The 18,789-nt window shown below is 31.8% G+C and overlaps 1 protein-coding gene across 7 annotated transcripts; it reads left to right on the top strand.

The window, feature by feature from the left end:
* The first annotated feature begins 116 nt into the window (after positions 1-116).
* LOC109803941 (uncharacterized) lies at positions 117-7,827 on the top strand. Of its 7 annotated transcripts, XM_020365639.3 has the most exons (14): positions 121-364; positions 511-542; positions 662-767; positions 1,255-1,341; positions 1,850-1,896; positions 2,355-2,412; positions 3,155-3,268; positions 3,573-3,695; positions 4,233-4,326; positions 4,892-4,980; positions 6,250-6,348; positions 6,514-6,722; positions 7,146-7,344; positions 7,592-7,827. In XM_020365639.3, exons 3-14 carry the CDS (start codon positions 686-688, stop codon positions 7,642-7,644), a joined length of 1,254 nt encoding a protein of 417 aa, XP_020221228.1. In that variant the 5' UTR covers positions 121-364; positions 511-542; positions 662-685; the 3' UTR covers positions 7,645-7,827. The 7 variants fall into 7 exon arrangements, with proteins under 7 accessions (XP_020221232.1, XP_020221230.1, XP_020221231.1 ...); XM_020365643.3 differs by having other exon boundaries at positions 117-542; positions 7,216-7,344; XM_020365641.3 differs by having other exon boundaries at positions 119-542; positions 4,239-4,326.
* The last annotated feature ends 10,962 nt before the right edge of the window (positions 7,828-18,789 follow it).

Here is an 18,789-nt window from a genome sequence, read left to right on the forward strand (position 1 = left end):
AATTAAAAAATAAGAGAGATGTAAGAAAGAAATTAGTTGGAGATTATTTTTTGAATTTGTAAGTAGTGTAATAATTTAGATGGAGGGAAGGTAAAGGCATGGCGTGGAGTAATAAAAAAAGGAAGTGGCAATTGATGGTACAGTAGAGTTGGAGAGTGGAGTGTGGTGTGGTGCAGAACAGCAGAAGGCATTTCAATTTTCACACGCAGACGCAGACGCAGACGCAGACGCAGACGCAGGGCTGAAGTCGCTCCCACAAGTGACAAGCCTCTTCTTCTCCCTCTTCTCCCCCGCTGAGGAGAGAAGAGGAGAGAGAAAACAGATTCTTCCCTTTCCCTTCCAAACTAAATAAATATAAGAAAAGGTAAATCCTCTTCTCCCTCTTCGTCTTCTAGGGTTTCTCTTCCGCCATTGCCCACCTCACTCCTTGCTCCTCCCCACTCTTCTCTACACCCATTGCTCTCCGATCATCTCCATTCCCCTATTCGATTCCGATTCCCTAATTTCTAGGGTTCTCATCGCTTTCTTCCCGATTCCGCCAGGTAAGCCCCTTCCCTGCTTACGATCCTTTCCGGCATTTCGCCAATTCCCACCCTTCCTTGCGTCAATTTCGTCTGTTGCTCCTTCGTTTTTAATATTTCCGCCTTCATCGTTGTTGCAGCTGGTGCATTGTTTTCGCCTCTCCATGGTATGTTCCCCGGGAAGTGGGAGAATGGAAGTCATGGCAAGGCTTCTGGCCGCTGGAAGTTCCTCTCAGACCGTAGCAGGTACAACCACACCCTACCCATAGTGCCTATTACCAACATGTTATGCATGTCAAACTTTTCCACTTATTAATTTTTTATAGAAAAGGAATTTTAATCGATCTATATAAAATTCATCATGTATATAAAATTTTATATAACTTGGACATTTTCATATGTTATCAAGGAATAGACATTTTCTTATATTTTGAATAGTATATTTTCTATTAAAATAAAGCAGTATGTTTAACTACTTATTAGTCTTTGATTTGCATGATTGTTTACAAATTTAATCAACTTTATATAAAGTTTCAATTCAACAGGTGGATTGGTTAAATGCATATTTTACTTAAAAAGTTATTAACCGGTGAAGTAAGTTTGACATTGGGTGTTAATTGATCTTGTTTCTATATATAATACACGCAGTAAGTAATAATGTCCCTGTTGTTTTTAGTCTGGATTTTTCTTTTCCAATTAAATGGACTTCATTTGTTTGTACATGGCTTGGAAGATGACTTTGCCCGTCAGAAGTTGGCTGCTGAGTATATTTGTAGAGAACTACGCGAGGCAGATGATGCAAATTTGCTTCATGAAGAAGGTTTTTTTCCCTTTATTGTGAATCAAACCTTTTAACTTTGATTTGTGGATTTGTTTAGTTCAATGGGATTTAGGTTTTACTTGACTTCAATTGATAAAAAATGAAGATGATGATTGTTAGATGCTGAAAATGAATAAATGTAAATATATATATATATTTTTTTAGGATAAGTGTTTGTCAATGTGGAACTGCATATAATGCTTGAACAAGCATCTTTAATTTTCATGATTATTGTTTTTTGGGTTTAGCTTTCTATCTATTATTACCTTATTTGAATTTCTTGAGTATAATTCCTTATTTGCGTTTCTTTTCCATGGTCAATAATATTCTTGAAGCTTTACTTTTTAACCATGCTGATTGGGCACTGTGTGATCCATGTAGCTGACGTCACTTAGTGAGATAAGGCTTTGTTGTTGTTGCAATCCTTTTCTTGTTTTTTGTCTGGTTACAATCTTCATTTTCTTTTGGGGATTCTTAAAATGCTGCTTCACATATTTTTATATCACAGATATGCATGTCTATGGTGAGAGTCCCATGACTGATACGTTGCAGCTGGTAAGGTTTGCTTCATTTCTACTTTTCCTTGTGTGTTAGTGGACTAGTATGGGTTTCTTCCCAAGTACCTTGCTTAACCCTTCATGTGGTTTCTTTATTGGTATCATGGGCTCGCATGAATTCAATGAATCACCATAATGTTATTGGATATTTTATGGTATAATATTTATAGCCTGTTATTGCTTCTTATAGTTTAGGTTACCTTAAGTTTGGAAACAGTAATTATTGCTTCCTTTTTTACTGAATAATTAATTGCTTTCTTACTGGCATACTCATCATAAATGGCACACAGCAACTCATCTGACACAGTTTGTAAACAGTTTATACATTTTATATCGAGTTTCTAAATTGGGGAATTGATTTAGATGTTATAAATTTCTTCATCTGAAGGCCTTAGCTGCTTAAAAAATATAATCTAAAGCAATTCATTTAACTGATTGTTTGGTATCCTTTTTGAGGTATGCTGCAACATTTGCAAGAAACCAATCAAGGACAGTCAATTTGCTGCTCATGCAGGTTTGACGACTTCTTTTCTATTTGTTATAAAACTTTTGGTCCTTTTTGTATGATATCTGAGGTTTGACAACCAGTTATCATGTGGCTTTATATGCTCAGGGTGTCTGTAAACTAATCCATTAAACCAAAAAAACAATTTTTTTTATTGCATCAAATTTCAAATTTGATTTTAGAAACCAATCTAAACCAAACTTACACATGCATATATATTTTTATATATAAATTTGTAATATGAATCATGTTTACATTTTTATTTCTTATATATTTGTAAAATTATTACATAACTCATACTTATGTATGAAAAATATATTTAATTGAAGATGGTTTTTAGTATATAAGTATAATTTTCAAGTTATGTAAATTATTTTTAATAGTATATTTGAAGACTTATACTATTATTAGCTATATAATGACTTGTACATAAAATATCTGATATTTTAAACTATTATTATTATGTTTAGATCAAATTCAATTTAAATTTTAAGCCAAGATGATGAATTAAGAAAGCTGAAATGATTGGATCAAATGTCTTTTCTCTTTAAAGAACTGATCCAATCTAATCTGCGAACACCCTTTGCTCATTATATTATCCTCTTGATTTTCAAATTATTGAGTTACACATTGACCTGCATATGTTGCTGGCTAGTCTACTGCCAACTTCTGTTTTTGGTCTCCTTTTGTTTATAAAGGTACTAATATTGAACCTTGTTTCCCCTCTTTTTTTTCCTTTTTTTTTTTCCAGAACTTTGTAGGTCATTAAAGCTCACAGAACATGCTACGTTGGAGCCGGATGGCAGCACTGGGAATCGAAAACCTCCTAGGAAGGAAAAGAAAAAGTTAGCAACTTCTTGTGCACGTATCCTTGAAATAGGAATTAATTATTCAGTTAAACATACTGTTTGGATACTATACTATATTCTCAGTGTCAGATTTTTTTACTTGGTATATTTTAAATTTAGTATTCAGTACTTTAATCTTCTGCTGATTGCTTTTTAAAGATACTATATATAATAATCAGTAATCACATTATTTTAAAATTGTATTTTGGATTTCTTGATTGAGATTTCATCTTTAAAGGGACTCTTGTAGTTTTTTTTTTTTAATACATTCTGATGATAGGTTGTTGTAATATTCATTTTGTGCCTCATAACCCCTCATAGACAAAGCTTCTGCAGTTGGGGAGCAGAGAAGGTCCGAGTCTATGGATAATATTGACTCTGCTTTGTCACAATCCCACTTGAACAGTCAAATCAGAGTGATTCCCTTTTCCAATGAGGTAAAAGGTAAAAGCCCAAAGTTTTTGCAAGTTTCCTCTTTCTAATTTGGTGGAATTCTCACAAAGAAAGTTGATGTATATTTCCTTTTACGAATATTGCTACTTGTTTTAATTTTTGATAAGATTGAATCTATCTTGCAAGTATTTGTTGAACAAATAAGTGGTGTTAATCTGATTTATTAGTTTACCATTTCTGTCACTTCTTGTGTTTTTGACTTTCACTCAGACGCTCCCCAACAACCAAACAAGTCTGCTGTCCTTTTACTATGATCTTTATGCAATTAAATTTTGTCCCTCCCCGTATTATTTTATCTGCAATCCTGGAAATTTTTTTCTATTCTTGTTTTGTTAGGTATTTTTTCATTGGCTCAGAGGTTTTGTTTAAAACCTCTCGCAATATTGCATAAGACATGATCCATTTTTACCTATATTGTTGGGAACATGGTTGGGTGTATATCACATAAGATACAATGTCTCTTATGCCAATCAATTTAAAAACTTGATTCATTTTTTCCAATTTCCTTGGGACACTCAACTTGTGTAGATGCAGCATCTTTGATGGATGGTACTGGAATTAATCCTGGAAATAGAGATCACCCAGCTTCTGTAATGCATCCTCCAACAAAACGTCATAAATTGTATGCTTTCTTAGTTCATCTGATGGGCACATATATATTGTAACTTGTAGTATCGTTATTTTGTTATCATTGTCATTAATTTTGTCCCTAGAAAATATATTGATGTTTTTGTGATTTTGGGGTGCCTTTGCTTGCTAATAATCATAAATTCATAATTAATAGAAAATGAATTTGAAATTTTGTATTTCTTGTATAAGACTTCCATTTCTCTTCTCTCCATTTGCAAGTATTATAATATTAAATGGAAAACTATATGCAAACTGCGGGGATAATAAGAAGTTTTTAATCAATTTTAAAGGCTTGAGCTCAGAGTGAATGCTTGCCATATGACCAGTATGCCTTCTCTTTTCTGAAACAGGATAAACTATGATTAGTATGACTTGCCCTGATTATATTAAATATTGATTTATGATTAATCATTACTAACTAGAAAACCTCATCTATTAGGTTAATGCACATATTTGTTAAAAAATCATGTTTTAAATTCAATATTTCTTCCCATTTCATCTTGTAGCCTTTGACAGTCCCTCATAAATCTATACCCAATCTATTATGTTGGTTGCAGGATAGCAAGCACAAATCTACCTGTACTAGAAAGCCATGGAACAGAATCTGCTGAGACAAAAGCTGTGAGTTTCACAGATGGAGTCACTTGTAAGTGTGCAATTTTATGTGCTGAGATCATTTGTTCTTGCAGGACTTACCATGATGAGTTTCTTCCACTAGATTTTGGTCAATGAACTATCATTTAAAAAATAAATGCTTTTCTTGATGTAAAAATTCAATTATCAATTTTAATTCATCATATTTCATTGTTATAAATGCACTAGAACACAGACATCCTACTGTGCAAGTGTGGGCACGTTGAATGCCAAAACATGAATCAAAATTCAAGAGGTAGCATGAATTGTTAAAAAATTCCTTTTCACAAAAGTTACAATTTGATAAATATCAAGAGTTAGTTAAATAAAGCTCTGGATTCATTCATAAATTAAAATTTGTATGCAAGCTATTTTTTCATCTGTGTATGCTCAAAGTTAGAATCCTCTAATAACCCTGTTTGTTTGAGTAGAAATAAAGTGGAAGGAAACAGGGAGATATGATAGAAATACTAAATTTTAATTTTGTTTGAGGGGAGAAAGAGAGAGGAAGTTATTTTTGGGTATCACACCAGAAAACATTTTCTCCCCAAATTGGAATGAAATGGGAGGGAAATGATCTCTCTTTTTTCTCAGCTTTTTTGGTTTAATTTTTAAAATTTTGTTATATAATTAAAAAAAAAATTTATGTTCAGAAAAAAAAAAATATATTAAAAGGTTATATTTTCTCATCTCCTTCCTATTTCTATCTTTCCAAACAACATAATTTTTTCATTGTATTTATTTCTTCTCTATTTCTATCATCCCTATTTCATTATCTCCTATTTCTTTCCTTTCTATTTCACCCCTCATCCAAACAAAACATAGATGTATCCGTCAAATAAGAAAACTGTGTTCAAATGTAGAAGTTCTTTTCATACTTCTAAAATTATATGTATATGGACACCAAATGATATTGAACATTTTATTGAGAAAATACTTTGTAATTTTTTCACAATATTCTTACACAACCAACCAAGGGCCTCCTTTGGTGGCTGTCCAGGGCAGATAAATTTTAGTCTAGCAAAGTTTTTTTTTATATCCTTTTTATATTAAAAATAGTAGTGGAATTTGTCCTCTTCTATTTCATTTTTTGTTTGTAGTCGAGTTCATGTTGACTTTTTATATGTAGGAAAGAACAGTGAACACTTTTTTTTTTAAAATCGAGTCTGATTAATGACAACTCTGCTATTGCTTTTACTGTATTATATTCTGTTAGCTCTTTGGCAGTAGGGGACCTTGCCATGGAATGAATAACCTAATTATTTTTCGGGATTCCATTTAGGCAAGGATTTGCTTGGAAGAAGTATTTCAGAACATGGAGATCCTAACCATAAAGCCCTTGGGCAGGTCCTTGTGCAACATCGGCACATAATGAAGAATGGTATTAAAAAATTATATAATTCGTGTATTAAAAGTCATTAACTTTTGGCAACTGGTTAACTGGAATGCCTTTCCTCAGGCATTTATCTCCTTTAATTTTTCAGTTACTTAAGTGTGTTTCTAATCCGACTTGGTGTTGATACAACACATTCTTTTGTTGAATTAGATTTTCCTGCACCCCTGGCTACAAAGATATATTATTCACAAAGGACCAATCGACTGCGTGCCAGATTTCGTCATCTTTACTTCCAGGGCTTAAATGAGCAATTGTGTACTGATGTTGTGTGTCCAAAGACATCACATGCAGAGATGGTTGCATTCCATGATTCATCTCTGAAGGACCCTTCATTTGATCAAATGGACAATGTGCATGAGGTATGAATGTGTGATATTCTTTACTCTTATTTATGGTGGACTATTTAAATTATAGGTCGAGTCTTGTGACCTAAGTTATGCAGAATACTAGATGTACATATCAGACTGTAATAATTTATTATGTTGCAAGTTATTTACTCGGGTATTATTTTTTTAAATCTTTTGATCGTTAGAAATGGAAATTATGAGGAATTAGGCTTTACACTCTACTGGCTGGCTATGACTTTCTGTCTGAAGGCTAGGTGGAAATACCTTCCATCAACCCCCTTCCCCACCAAGAAAATCTTAGTTCCATGCTAATGAAACTGACTCTGATCATTTCTTTCTTTTGAAAAAATAGATCCAATCAAATCCTACCAAGAAAAGCTTCGTTCCATGCTAACTAAACTGACTCTGATTCTTTTCTTTGTTTTTCAAACGTAGAGCCAACTGCCTGCTAAAAAATCTGATCATATTCTTGCAAAAAGCTCTGAAATTTGCTTGCTAAAAGCAGGAGGCCTGCCAAGTAGTGGCTTGTCAAATCAGTTTCTTCTTGATAATGTTTCAAGGTCTGCAGCCACTCATGTGGGTTTGACTAGAAGCAACTTTCTTCCAGCGTCTTATTCTTTTGCAAGCAACACAGGTAATCTAATTGTTATTGAGTTGTCTTTATTTTATTCTTATACTAACTGCATGAGCCAATTATTGTATGCTGAAATGAGAAATTTAGTAATCATCAAAAGAGTGTTTCTAACTATATGTAGCATGTTTTACTTGTAGTTATGCATTTTCTTTTTCTGTTTTTGTTTTGTTATTTTTGAATTTACAGTTACACTACGATGATTATGGGAATAAGTTGTTGATAAGAATTAGTTGCTGTCTTTTTGTAGGAAATTCACTGGGAAAAATGCAGCAACCAAATGGGAGTGTTCCTGTTATTTAATAATCTTGGTGGAATTTTTTTGGGTAGGTGATGGTACAGGTAACCAATACATGATGTTAGGATTTAGCTCCTTTTTTGAAGCTGATAAAGTAAATTACTCAAATTGTTTATCCTGTTATCTGCTTTGTAAATGAAAACAAATTTGTCATATAATGGATGGAAATGAAGAAATTGTTAGTTCTATATTCTGTTAGTCGTTACTTTCTCTTCTGTTATCGATGCTGAACTACTTATATCCTGTAAGTCAGGCCCATTGCGTAACAGATTGCATCATTCTTGATATTTCTAGATTTCTTAAGAATATATTTGTAATTGGACATGAAGATTTTACGATTTTATCAGCTGTTAGAGTATCTCCAACGGGGGTTGCTTGCCACATCAGCCCATTTGAGTTGCTTAAATTTTATCAAAATTTCTTGTACAAGCTTCGGTACTTAAGAAAAAAGGAGAAAATGGGCTGATGTGGCAAGGGGGGTTGCTTGGAGATGCTCTTAGAGTTTTGGGCTTGGTAATCAATATGATCAGTTGATAATCAGACTAAAACTTTATTATTCATGTTGGTGAATCTGTATCTCCAGGTTTTTCTGAAAGCATTGTTGAAAACAGAATATTTCTGGAGATAATCTGTTATGCTATTTATCCAGGATCACAGAATGCTATATTTGCAAGTTCTATTACAAATTTTATATTTTTCTTCTGAGGATTCTGAAAATTATACGCTAAATTAAATTTGCCAAACAGGGTAACTCTTTTTCGGTTTGTTCATAGTCCAGTTCTTGTTGGTCTGGGCCAGGTATCAGATATGGCCTGTTGATAATGATTATCGTATTGATAAATACAAAATTTCAGGTAGGTTATCTTTGTCAACTCGTTTTTGTTTTCCTTTTTATTTTATTGTGGACCAGCAAAGAATCCGCCTCGCTTTATTGCGAGTTACGGTACGTAAAAGAAACCGGGAATTTGTGATTGTATATTTGAAAATTCAGTGGTGTATATTTGAATTTAGTTTTTAAAGTAGTTTAGATGGAAAAAGAAAGGCGTGTCGCGCAAAGCACACTTTAGGAACAGTTACCTTCTGTTTTATTGTATTTCGGCGAGCATAGTAAATATATTAATATTTATAGCACGTTGTTCTTTCGTGCAATTTCATGCTTAACATGAACATTGTAGCATATTCACCACATTCTCCTTACCAACGGAAGGTTCGATGCGAGTGGTGAATTGTAATGACACATTATGATTATTATACTATTTGGAATCATTAACTAGCACGGAAACACTATAAATATTTAGAATTATATATCTATAAATATCTTGATATATATTATATAACATGTATATAGACCACTAGGGTTAGCCTAGTGGTTGAGTGGGGAGGGGTTTGGGTAATTAGAAGCATGAACACCTAAGTTCAATTCTTATTGCGATCATCTTTGTAATCTTTCCTATTTTTACTAAAAAAAAATATATAACATGTATATGTAAAATAACTATATAAATATATAATTTAAGTTGGTAAAACATTTATGCAAAAGTTGCACAAAGTATCGTCAAAACAACTAATTGCGGTGTCATTTGTCTGATGGCCTTTTATTACACATCTCAAACCTATTCCTTAGGGTTGTAAAATAAAATTTAAACCGATTTCGATCTATAAATAAATTGATCCATGTCATTTAATCCAATTTGTTTTGAGAATAAATTCAAACTAATTCATTTTGCAAAATTATTCAATTATTCAATTTACTTTTATAAAGTAAATTAGTTCAATTTGATTTTTTTTATTATAAAAATTAATCTATTTATGTGTATAAAATAGATAATTGCATTGTATCAATACAATTTAAAAAAAAATCGATCCATATTTTAAAAATTTGAATTGATCTACTTTATAATAAACTGATCCATTTTTATAAAATGGATAGGTTCGGTTTGAATTTTTCAAAAACTTGATCCATGAACACCTTTACTATCCCTACTTTAGTCTCATTTCAAGAATGATCACTGTACTCCAACCAAATAAAAACAAGCAAGTGTAAACTAGATTTCTAAAAAAGATCAAACATATAACAAATATAGAAGAAATATAATTATATTATAGACACTAACATGTAAACCAAACAAGCAACACCTCATGGCTCATCATATAATCATTAGCATAACATCAACATGTTTGAAAGTTCAACACCCAAGCAATTCAAACTTGCACCACAACCATATTATACAAAAAGATATTCACCCAACGCATATGAACAACAACAATTCAAACCAAATCATATGCATACATCACAATGATGTATCGTCACATATTCACCTACAAAGATTTCCTAACACACTTGAGTAGTATAAGTGACTTGACTTATTAAACCAACCTGCTCATTTTCATGCCTCATGTGTTCACTAGATCGACAACTAAATTGGGATATCAATTCCTTTCCTTTGCTTTCTCGCGTGTCATTACTTAAATTAGAAAAGTTTGGTTCCACCGTCAAGACTAGTATAGTTGGGTATATGCATACAATGATCTGGATAGACATTATCAAGTCACTTATGAAATTAGCCCACTAACTATCTTTGAGGAACTATGTAGCCTTTTCAGTAATCAATTAAGGGTTGTAGCCCTCATTTTCATACCTTACTCCAACATTGACTAAAGACCTAAAAAAGACTAAACAAATCTTCTCCAAGAGTTTCACACCTACATAAGGAGGATTTTCAACAACTAGTCTCCCAAAGCGCCACAATAATATTCCCTACATGGGATATTCAACTTTTAAATCAATATCCTCTTCTCTAATCCTAAGTTAATCAAAATATTTTAATGCCCATAATATTTTTAGCATTAACACCTCAACGTACATCACCTATATGCATTACCCCAGGTCAATACGTATAGAGATCCAACAACATCATTCAAGTACAACATATCAATGCTTATCAATAATTTCAACATACTGAAATCTACATATATTATCTCAAATTAGTATACATAGAACTATCATCATCATTCAACATACAACATGCAATAGATTAAACAATTCTAATTATGTTCACCAATCTACAAGTATTTTCAAAATAATCCACACACAATGCCACACAACTCATGCTTGGCGCCATTGAGGCAAGGATTTCTCTGCCTTGCTCACACCCGACGCTGTAACGTAGAAAAAAAATGAAAAATGAAAAAATGATCCAGTAGCCAGAACGGGCCGTTCTCAAATTGGAACGGGCCGTTCCAAACTACTGATTTGGCCTTACAAAAATGAAGGAGAACGGACCGTTCTGGGAAGGAGAACGGGCCGTTCCGGATGGAGAACGGGTCATTCCGGAGGGAGAACGGGCCGTTCTGGATGAGTCCCGGAACGGGCCGTTCCGAACTCGGTACGGGCCGTTCTGGGGCAATCCGAAAATATATAAATAGGGGTTAGGGGCCTTCAGGAAAATGTGAGTTTTTAGAGAGAAGGTCTCTGGGTCGGTGAGCTCCTTTCTCTCCCAAATTTCTATGTTTGACTCCTTTTCTCCTCTAGACCACTAATGCCTTCTGACTTTTCTTGAAATTCAGATTAGAAAGCTTGCTTTGGGATGATTGAAGTTTCAGGTTGAGCTTTGGAAGGGGATTCTATTTCGTCAGAGTTGTTGGCTATTCTGAGCCAACCTTCAGGTAAGGGAAGCTAGAATGTTTGTTGTGTAGGTTGCATGTGAGTTTAGAAACTCAATAGGTGCGTGAATGTTGAGAATCCATAGATGGATTGAAGAAAATCTCATCTTTTGGGGTTTTGAGAAAAAGGAGGATTTTGATGATTTTGATGTATAGGCTGGATTTGTTGGTTTGGATGAGAGTTTCTAAACTCTCTGACTGGGATTAGGCTAGGCGCAGGTTGAGTGCGCCAGGCATGGAAGAGCTTAGGGCTCTTAGGTTGGATGTTGGGCCAGACGTGATTTGGTTGCGTCAAGCGTGGATACTCTTAAGAGTCTCTGTTTCAGGGACACCGAGCGTGAGTTGAACGCGAGCGCGAATATGTTTATAAATAATTGATGCTTATGCATGTTTAAAGTTAAAGATTTGGATCATGTATGTATGATATATGATGTATGGTGAGGTGTGATTCATATGTATGCATAGTGATGATATATATGAATGTTTGAATATGATATGACATGTGTATATGTTCATATGGTATGTTTATTGATCATAATGGTGGTAGACCATGTATGATGTATGATGCATTATTGCATGTGATGTCTTATGACATGTGTATGACTGTTGATCATGATGGTGGGCAGACCATATATGATGTATGATGCATGATTGCATGTGATGCCTTATGGCATGAGTCTAGCCTAGGACTTGAGGAGAGGAAAAATATTTTCGAACGGGAAGAGCTCACATAGAGTCTCTTGAGAATGGTGCTTGGATAGGCCACTGATATATGAGAGTGGTGCTCTGGGAGGCCACTGGATTTGGGAGAGTGGTGCTCAGATAGGCCACTGGGTTGGGTGAGTCTCCTCTAAGTCCTTAGCTAGTGTTGGAGCGGGGTATGAGGTCAGGGTTATTCCCTTAACCAAGTACTCGGGAAGGTGCGTGGATCCTTGCGGATAGTCGGTGGGCGAACTCCACAATTGACTTGGTTAATGCATGCCAAGGTCGTGGTAAGCCCGTACCCAGCTGTGCTATACCTGACGGTGGATCTGGACTTCCAAGTGTGTAAGTGACATCATCCGAGTAAACTCGAGTGAGGATTATATATCCTGTTTAGCTGTGACCGAGCGGGCGCATTGGGCGTGAAAACGGTTGGGGTGGTTTCGGTAGGATGGAATGTCACTTATACAGCTCTATTGTTGTGGAGATCTCCTAGGTGTATGCGTGACGACACATTTGATGATTGATATGCATTGATATCTATCATGAGATGCATTTATTGCATGATTATTAATATGATGAAGTGTGGTGTTTGACTTCATGATTGGTGCATTGTATGTTATGCATGAGTAGTATTGGATAGAGTGTATGGTGAGACTCTATGAATATGATTGATGGTTAGATGATTGTGTAATATAGATTATTGTTCTATACTTGTATGATTGATTTGTGAATTCTAGCTTACCCTTCTGTTTCCATGTGGTGGAATTGCGATGATCATACTAGCTTGGAGTTGAGGTGTCCGCTGCGAGACGGGGAGTTTTGATCCTCGTGTTGGAGTTACCATTTTGGGTAACGGTTTTGTCTGTGGTTGACCGACACTAGGGAATATTATTTTTGGATGACTGTACATATATGTAGATTTATTTTATAACAAAAATTTAGTTAATTTATTTTTATTTTGTACATGTATGTATGAGTTATCCAGCTTAATATTTCTTAGTTCACTAGTAGTAGTGCGATTCCACTAAGTGTAGAGACCATGACGGGTCGTTACAGACGCCACTTAACTCTCACAATGTGATTGAGGTAGGGAACCCCTAGGACCTCACACCTAGTGTGGCAAAATCCCATAATTAGCCTCACGCCAATCCAAAACAATTCTCTCTCCTCACTCTCAATGTCAATCTAACCCGAGATAATTCTTTCACCTCATGTGTCATTTAAGCCTCGTCCAATGTTAGTTCAATCCGAGACAAAACTCTTTCTTCACATCTTGTGACATCAATCCTGCACCCGACGTGAACTAGAGAGTGCCTTTAACTGAACAATGGTTGACACCATGAAGGTGCCTCCTATGTGATAGTGAGTTTTGCACTTAGTAGACTCACAAATTTCTTCCAACCACTTGAAACTCGACAAAATTTCCATGTGTAATGCAACAAATCATCCATATAGCTCGTCAACAAACTATTTCACACCAAAATGGTAACATACAACAACAAATGAAATCAAATCATCCAAAACTCATCCACACATGCTTAAAGCACCCAGACAACCTCCTTCTCATCATACTATCCAAAAATTCAACACATGACCACATTTGATAACAATCAAACCACAAGTAACTCTACACAACTCATCATAAACACGTATTTAGCTTCCCTTATCTCAACTCCAAGTTAAACAAGAAAGGAGAAGAGGAAGATGGAAGAACTCCAAGCTTCCAAACTTCGAACCTACTACACTTGTTTCTCAACTAGAAGTTTTGAATCAACACACTCCAATTCTTAAGGATCTCTTACTCCACCAGGAATCCTAGAAAGAAGAAGGAATATTAGCTCCAAAGTCCTTCTCTCAACCTCTCTCTCACTTTAGGGTTCTTTGAGACTTGAGTTTATGAAGCTTAAGTTCCAAAGAAATCTTATATATTCTCTCTTTACAAAGTCAATTAGACCTCAAACTCGACAAACTCAAAACTAATCAAACTCTTAAGAATTCTTTACTCTGATAATCACTCAATTACATGTCAAACACAATTATTAAAAAATATACTAATTAACAAAATTTGCAGTGTGATAAGAATCAATGCTTCAATTCAACGAGAATTCAGGTATTTTATTTAAACATGTTATTATGCTCTTTTTTTTGGTAATTTGTAAATTGTCAATACATTTTTTGAAAAAAGATATTTGAATATTTAAAATATTCATTTTTTTAATAAATTTATTATAAAATAATTATTTAATTTAATATTTTATAGTTTAAATTAATTTTTTAAGTATTTAGAACAAATTCTGGACTGCAATTCGGAGGATGTAGAATTTTTCATAGCAAATATGATTTCAATTGGTGTTCCTGTCCATGAGTCATGGCCGTAGACATGGACTGCTTTTTGTCTCTTGTGATGGGGATTGTCAACATTTGATCCAAATCTTTTAAATATCTAAAAGCAGATTCTTCCTTTATGCCACCTGGAAAAATAAATCAACAAAATACTCGAAATTTAATTTGAATGTATTAGATGACATCATACCACGTGCTGATTGCAAGTAGGCTAATGCTTTCTTCAAAGAATCCCAAGATATTTTATTTTAATTTCACATCGGTGAAGATAAAAAATTACTTTACTTTTCTAACGCTATTTTATTGTTGTTATTCTATACATTTTAAGCTAAAATATGCTTTTCATTTTTTTAATATACTTTTTAGTCCTTATAAAATTATTTTTAAATATTTTAATTCTTTTTACTATTTTTTTCTTGTAGTTCTTTTTTAATGTCCAGATTCGAACTTTATTAGTTATCGTACACTAAAAGAACAAGAGTGGTACATAGATTGTCGCCAAAATTTATTTAAATTCATTGTAAATACAAATCTTTAATATAATAAAAATTAATGTAGCAAAATTTTTGTTTTTTAATGTACGGATGACGATTAAATTATTATAAAATTAAAAAATGTTCACAAAAAAAATAAGAATATAGTAATAAGCAATATAACAATATTAGAAATGGTTGTACGGATGGAGATAAAATTAATGCATACAGGAGGTGGTGCGCCACCTGTTTCTATTCTGGTGGATTTTGTGCACTTTTCCGTTTCATCAACTGTGTATAAAATATATTTAAACATTAATTATATTTTATTATTAATGACTAAGACTAAAACATAAATTAAGTGATATTTTTAAGTTTACATGTTATTAAATTTAACTAATTAAATATGATTGAATGATTTGAATTTACTTTTTTATTCTTATATAAAATGGTTTTTCTACTAATAAATTGTAAATTTGTATAATTTAAAAGTATGTATATATAAATTTTAAAATATGTGTACGTATATATAAATGCAAAAATGTATAATCCTTAACATATATTTTACTAATAAAATAATATTGCACAAATATTTCATTATATATTTAATATTTAATATGTAGGATATGTAAATGTTGATTCAAATAATCAACAAAACAAAAATAATCTTAAACTAAATGACTAATAAAATTTGATATATAAATTTATAAGATGCAAAATATAAAAAGACGTGAGTGAATTCATAAGAAAGTAAATATATAGAGAGATTATTCTATTTTTAAGAATAAAATTTAAGATTAATAATATAAATTTAATGTAATGTGGCTGAGAATTTTATTGTGCATCAAGTCAAATTTATAAAAATAAATAAATAAATATATTTTTAATTCCTAAATTTTGTAATTTTTATTTTTAAGTCCTTGAACAAATTTATAAAAGAATTAAATATGTTTAATATTTTTGAAAAAACTTTCTATGAAAAAAATAATTGACATCAGAGACTAAAATATTAACCGAAGAAAAAATTCAAAGATTAAAAGTAGAAATCAATAAAAGTTTAGAAACTAAATTTAGTAAAAAAAATATTTAAAAACTAAAACCAAAAATTGATAAAAAAAAATCAAGGATTAATCCATTGTAAAACATAACAAAGAATGAAAAAAATTAAACTTTTTTTTAGCTGGAAAAAAACTCCACATATTATATCTGTGACCATCTCTCGCCATGGAAAAAGAAATAATATGATATCTGTGTTAGCAATAGCATCACCTCATTAACTTTATTTTGTTTTTTTCTCTCAAAACAATATTTATTTATGGGTTGAAAAGCTGTGGAGTTGGAAGAGGTGAGTAATAAAGTTGCTAGTGCTACTATGAGTATGACTCAACCTATAATATCACTTTTCTTTTTCTTTTTCTTTTATCGAATTTGTTCTAAACTCTTGTTTCCATCTCATGTGGTCTTTCCTTTTTGTCATTTTCTTCTTTGCTTTTGGCTTATCTGTAATTCCATCCACACACTATGCTCTTATTGTGCCTCTTCACTCTTCAAACATCTAACTTCTTAGATATTTATTTATCTAAATATTCTATATTTAGTATCTACCATCATATATAATAACTAACCAACCAATGTCAACAATTCAAGAGATTAGGAATTCAAGCTACCTACTTTCTATTCTTAACAATAGAATGCTTTTTAACAAATTACATGTGGCTTTTATTTCACATAGGAGAAAATTACCCTTCTCATTGCAAATTACATGTGGGTCATAGATTATTAGTATAACTCAACTCAAGAAATAAAAGCTATAATTTAAAAGTTGAACAAAGAAAATCATAAAACTTATATAATATGATGTTGGGATGTAAATAAAGTTTCACATTATTCAAATAAGAAGATGGATATAAGTTTATATACACACAATTTTTTCTATTGATTAATAGGTCTTTTTGGTGATATTCAAAAATAAAATCGTGAAGACTGGGTCCAAAGCGGACAACATAAAAAAAGTGAATGGGTAAAGGAAGTGAAGCTCCACTTAAGAAATAGGAATGAGGCACTTGGTGTATATATTGCGTAACTTTTTTCATTTCTTTTCAATTTTATACATCTTCCCACGTCCCACGTTATTATAAGATAATAATACAATTTTTTGTCAAATTTTGTGGGTGAGGTGGAGAACATGTTGATTCATTACTTGTATAAATTATTATTACTTTTTAAGTTTTAATATTTTAGCATGTAAGCCACTTTTAAAACGTTGTTAGATCGAAGGTAAAATTATACGGATCATCATGGCATGTACCAAAATCCTTTAAATGACTAATAATCACGATAACGAAATTAGTTCTTACTCAATTGAAATGAAAGGTTTGAAATTCATATATCGTTGTTAAAATTTATAATAAATAATAAATTTAATATATAAGTTGTATTTTAAATTTGTGACATAAAAATTATATGATATAAATTTATTTTTAATTATTGATAATTTCTTTTAAAAATATTAAATTTAATTAAAAATAAAAATAGAAATAATAAATTGAGAGAGATAATATGTTAAGAAAAAATATAAAAACGCTCTCGCTAGAAAAATAATAGCTAAAACACTGTCGTTAAAGATAATAATAATAGTTTATATATAGAGGAGATTTTTTTTCCCTATCAAATATCTCGTGTATTTGGCTTAAATTATTTTAAGATTTTTTCTTTAAAAGGAAAAAAAGTTTTTTTTAAAAAAAAATTAAGTACTTATTCTATATAAAAATAATAAGTATTTTTAAAAAATAGATAAATAAAATCTTTTAAAAATATATATTTTCTCTCCCATTCTCACTCCCCTCTCTTCTTACTTTCTTCCTCACCTTTTTTATCTGTCTCTCCTTTGTCTTTACTCTATTGCACGTCATTTCTTTTGAATTAAAAAAATTAAATTTGTCAAACAATTTTTTTTTAGTTCTTATTCTAAATTTTAACATTAAAATATCTTTTAAATAGAAAAATGGACAAAAATAGTCTAAGTCTTAGCTAATAATAAAATGTTCCTAAATGTTGTTGTTTTAAGCAAACTTGCATATGACTAAGCAGAAACTTAAAATAAAGAGGAGGACCTAAATTTGTAAGAACCACTACCGTTCTTTGTAAGACACAATCTTATGTATAAATCTCTAAGTCGCATCACAATTCCCTTTCACAACCGGGTATTAATATGCTGTATGAAAAAAAAAAATGTCTGATACTATTTATTACAAAAAATATTTATTGGTGATGAAAAGAAATAAACAATAAATTGATGTTATACAAATTCTCCTAGATATAACATTATTCTTATAATATTAAGTGATGCAATAGGTAATTCAAGTGAGAAAAAATCTTACCCGTAATCGATACTTTTTCTTATTGAGGTTTTAGTTTCTGATCCAATGCATACAGTTTTTATATTTTTCGAAATATAGTAATTTACTCTATCAATATTTTTTAAAAAAATATAATAAACCGTCATGATCTTTATATTTTATAGAATTATCTACTAGTAACAAAAAAAATTTAATCACCTAGAATTAATATATAGCAATACTTGAATGCACGGCAGAAGTAAAATCTGAAAAGTATATACGATCATATAAATACAATCATTTAGTACTAAAAATAAAAATTCTAATTTGTTGGTTAAACAACTAAAAACAACTACAACTTCTACCAAAGATAGCACCAAGCTACATGTCAATAGCATGGCCTCGTGAACACCAATTTCCAACCTAGCCTTATTTTGTTTCCATGTAAAGTATAATCATCACAGTCTAATCACTAGGAAAACATGCAATGGTAAACTAAAAATACTAAGAATCAACAAGGTATAGAAGAATTAACTAACTATATTACAACTTAATTACACAATACTACATGTTCTCAACTTTCAACCTAATCATACATTCATCACCATCTCATTACGACACATAAGCA

Source organism: Cajanus cajan, chromosome 1 (genome assembly GCF_000230855.2).
Source record: "Cajanus cajan strain Asha chromosome 1, NIPB_CcT2T_4, whole genome shotgun sequence".
In the NCBI taxonomy this organism is placed as follows: Eukaryota; Viridiplantae; Streptophyta; class Magnoliopsida; order Fabales; family Fabaceae; genus Cajanus; species Cajanus cajan.

Excerpts from the sequence above, each read along its gene's own strand:
- LOC109803941 (XM_020365638.3), top strand. The coding sequence starts at position 686 with ATGGTATGTTCCCCGGGAAGTGGGAGAATGGAAGTCATGGCAAGGCTT. Across the intron at positions 1,897-2,354 it reads TGACTGATACGTTGCAGCTG|GTATGCTGCAACATTTGCAA; the intron begins GTAAGGTTTGCT and ends ATCCTTTTTGAG. Across the intron at positions 4,327-4,891 it reads CCAACAAAACGTCATAAATT|GATAGCAAGCACAAATCTAC; the intron begins GTATGCTTTCTT and ends TGTTGGTTGCAG.